We start from the raw sequence: 2,552 nt of genomic DNA, 5'->3' as shown, positions 1-2,552 counted from the left end.
GTCAATCAGGCAAAATGTAAATATAACAGTAGTTATTTAAACAATTTTTGTAATTATATTGATTTCATAAAAAGAGGTAGATTGAATAAATTACAGACGTATGTCATTTAGACTGAATAAATTACAGTATGTGCCATTTAGCTTATGTGTTATTTAGGAGTAATATCATATTTTATGACTAGTGAGAAATCTTGAGATAAACTCAAGAGATGTTACCCACAAGAGGAATGTAATACAAAATACAAACATTTAAAGTATCTAAATGTGGAAAGGTTCCAATTCAATCTCAGTTAGGCTGCATGTATTGGCAAAGGAATAATAGAGCAAGGCAAAACAGATAAAAGTATTTTATATTTTTGTTAATCATAAGTTTAACATATGACACAGGAATCTGTATTATTCATTCTCACAAGTTTTACGTTCCTCCTATTTTAACATTTCTTCTAAGTTTTATGAGAAAAAAAATCACATAGATAATTTTCTCTGAAGAGTTAGGTACCATGTCTTTCCTCTCATAAAGGAAGAAACTCAAGACAAATAAGGTCAGGGAAAAATACTTTGAATAGCNGTCAATCAGGCAAAATGTAAATATAACAGTAGTTATTTAAACAATTTTTGTAATTATATTGGTTTCATAAAAAGAGGTAGATTGAATAAATTACAGACGTATGTCATTTAGATTGAATAAATTACAGTATGTGCCATTTAGCTTATGTGTTATTTAGGAGTAATATCATATTTTATGACTAGTGAGAAATCTTGAGATAAACTCGAGAGATGTTACCCACAAAAGGAATGTAAATACAAAATACAAACATTTAAAGTATCTAAATGTGGAAAGGTTCCAATTCAATCTCAATTAGGCTGCATGTATTGGCAAAGGAATAATAGAGCAAGGCAAAACAGATAAAAGTATTTTATATTTTTGTTAATCATAAGTTTAACATATGACACAGGAATCTGTATTATTCATTCTCACAAGTTTTACTTTCCTCCTATTTTAACATTTCTTCTAAGTTTTATGAGAAAAAAAATCACATAGATAATTTTCTCTGAAGAGTTAGGTACCATGTCTTCCTCTCATAAAGGAAGAAACTCAAGACAAATAAGGTCAGGGAAAAATACTTTGAATAGCATCTAAGCTCTTCACAGAGTTCAAAATATAGTGATTATTCTGATTTGAAGATCACATATTGCACACAGGTATTGATATTCAATGCTTAATCCCAAAGGTATGTACAATCAATTACGTTTTAACAAAAAAAAAAAAAAAAAAAAAAAAAGGGNATTCAATGCTTAATCCCAAAGGTATGTACAATCAATTACGTTTTAAAAAAAAAAAAAAAAAAAAAAAAAAATAGAGTGTTCCAAACCTGGTCATTGATCCCTCACCCTTGGTTGTAATTGTGTTTTGTAGAAGAAACAGTTGAAAACTCACCACTAAGAAAATTATAAATAATTGGGTTCGCAGCACTATTGGCATATACAAGCCAGTGTGAAAATGTAAACCAGGCATACACAGTCTCTCTGTCTTCGGTGTGGGTAAACATTCCAAACACTCTGTAGGAAAAGGAACAATAACAGAAAATTTAGCATGAGTCTGAAAAGTACCTTTTTAAAAGTGCATGAGGGTCTTCATAGAAGCTGCCTGACCCTGTCCTCCTCTGCTGCAGGCATCACCACTGATTGATTTAGGGCACCATAGTCAGTTTACAACAACTTCAGTACCTGAACAGAACCTTCATGGCACAAATAGTAAATCAAAAGCTGAATCAGGGNCAGCAAATGCAATATTTTTTTATGGATAAGATTACAGAAATTGAATATATATCACCTTTATTTCATCTTGTTTCTAAATACAATTGAGCAATGTTGTATTAATATTCCATATGTGTGTCATTTAAAAGGCACTTCTATTTTGCAGTCTGTAGATTCTTCTTCCTACTTTCATTTGTGCATTGATCAAAGTATTATATTTCTTCAACTCGAATCTTCCTGGCCTTACTGAAAATTGGCTTCTGAGACCTCCTTATGCCCCAAGAAAAACTAGTATTCAGTAGGCAGAATTCTGGCAATTTCTGAAAATTCATGAGTTTAAATTTCCATGTATTATTTTAAACTCTAAAATTTTTTTTTATTATGATATCCTTTAAGTCTATTTTTTGTTTCATACTTAGAAATATCCCATATATTAAATTCTATTCACTAACCTGCAGCAGATAACTTGCTGTAGATTTTTTTAGAATACTAACAATACTCAATAATTTTATAGGATTAAGATTATAATGTATTTCCTGCTGGAGGATCCATGATTAATTGTATGATTTGGGCCCTATCTGTATGTTTTCTTTTCATCTGATATGTAATAAAGTGATGCTCTACAGAGTACTAGGGTTTTACAAAAATACAATATAGAGTGAAATAATACAGACAAATGGAATTCATGATATGTTATAACCTACTACCTTTGAAATCTTAGAAGAACAAGAACTACTTTAAAGAAGTTAGTTTTTTTGTTTTGTTTTTTTTTTTGTCTTTTTTGTCTTTTTCCA

At 30.0% G+C, this 2,552-nt stretch overlaps 1 protein-coding gene across 1 annotated transcript in view; it reads right to left on the bottom strand.

Annotated features, from left to right (window-relative positions):
• The window catches only part of HCRTR2 (hypocretin (orexin) receptor 2), a 115,070-nt gene that overhangs the window by 4,718 nt on the left and 107,800 nt on the right, over positions 1-2,552 (bottom strand). Inside the window, exon 7 of the mRNA XM_008580943.1 lies at positions 1,439-1,560. Coding sequence (XP_008579165.1) covers positions 1,439-1,560 — 122 coding nt within the window. The remainder of the gene's footprint in view (positions 1-1,438; positions 1,561-2,552) is intronic.

This window comes from Galeopterus variegatus, unplaced genomic scaffold, assembly GCF_000696425.1.
Source record: "Galeopterus variegatus unplaced genomic scaffold, G_variegatus-3.0.2 Scaffold2215, whole genome shotgun sequence".
Lineage (NCBI taxonomy): Eukaryota > Metazoa > Chordata > Mammalia > Dermoptera > Cynocephalidae > Galeopterus > Galeopterus variegatus.
Note: the sequence above shows the minus strand (reverse complement) of the source record. Positions and strands in the feature narration are given on the sequence as shown.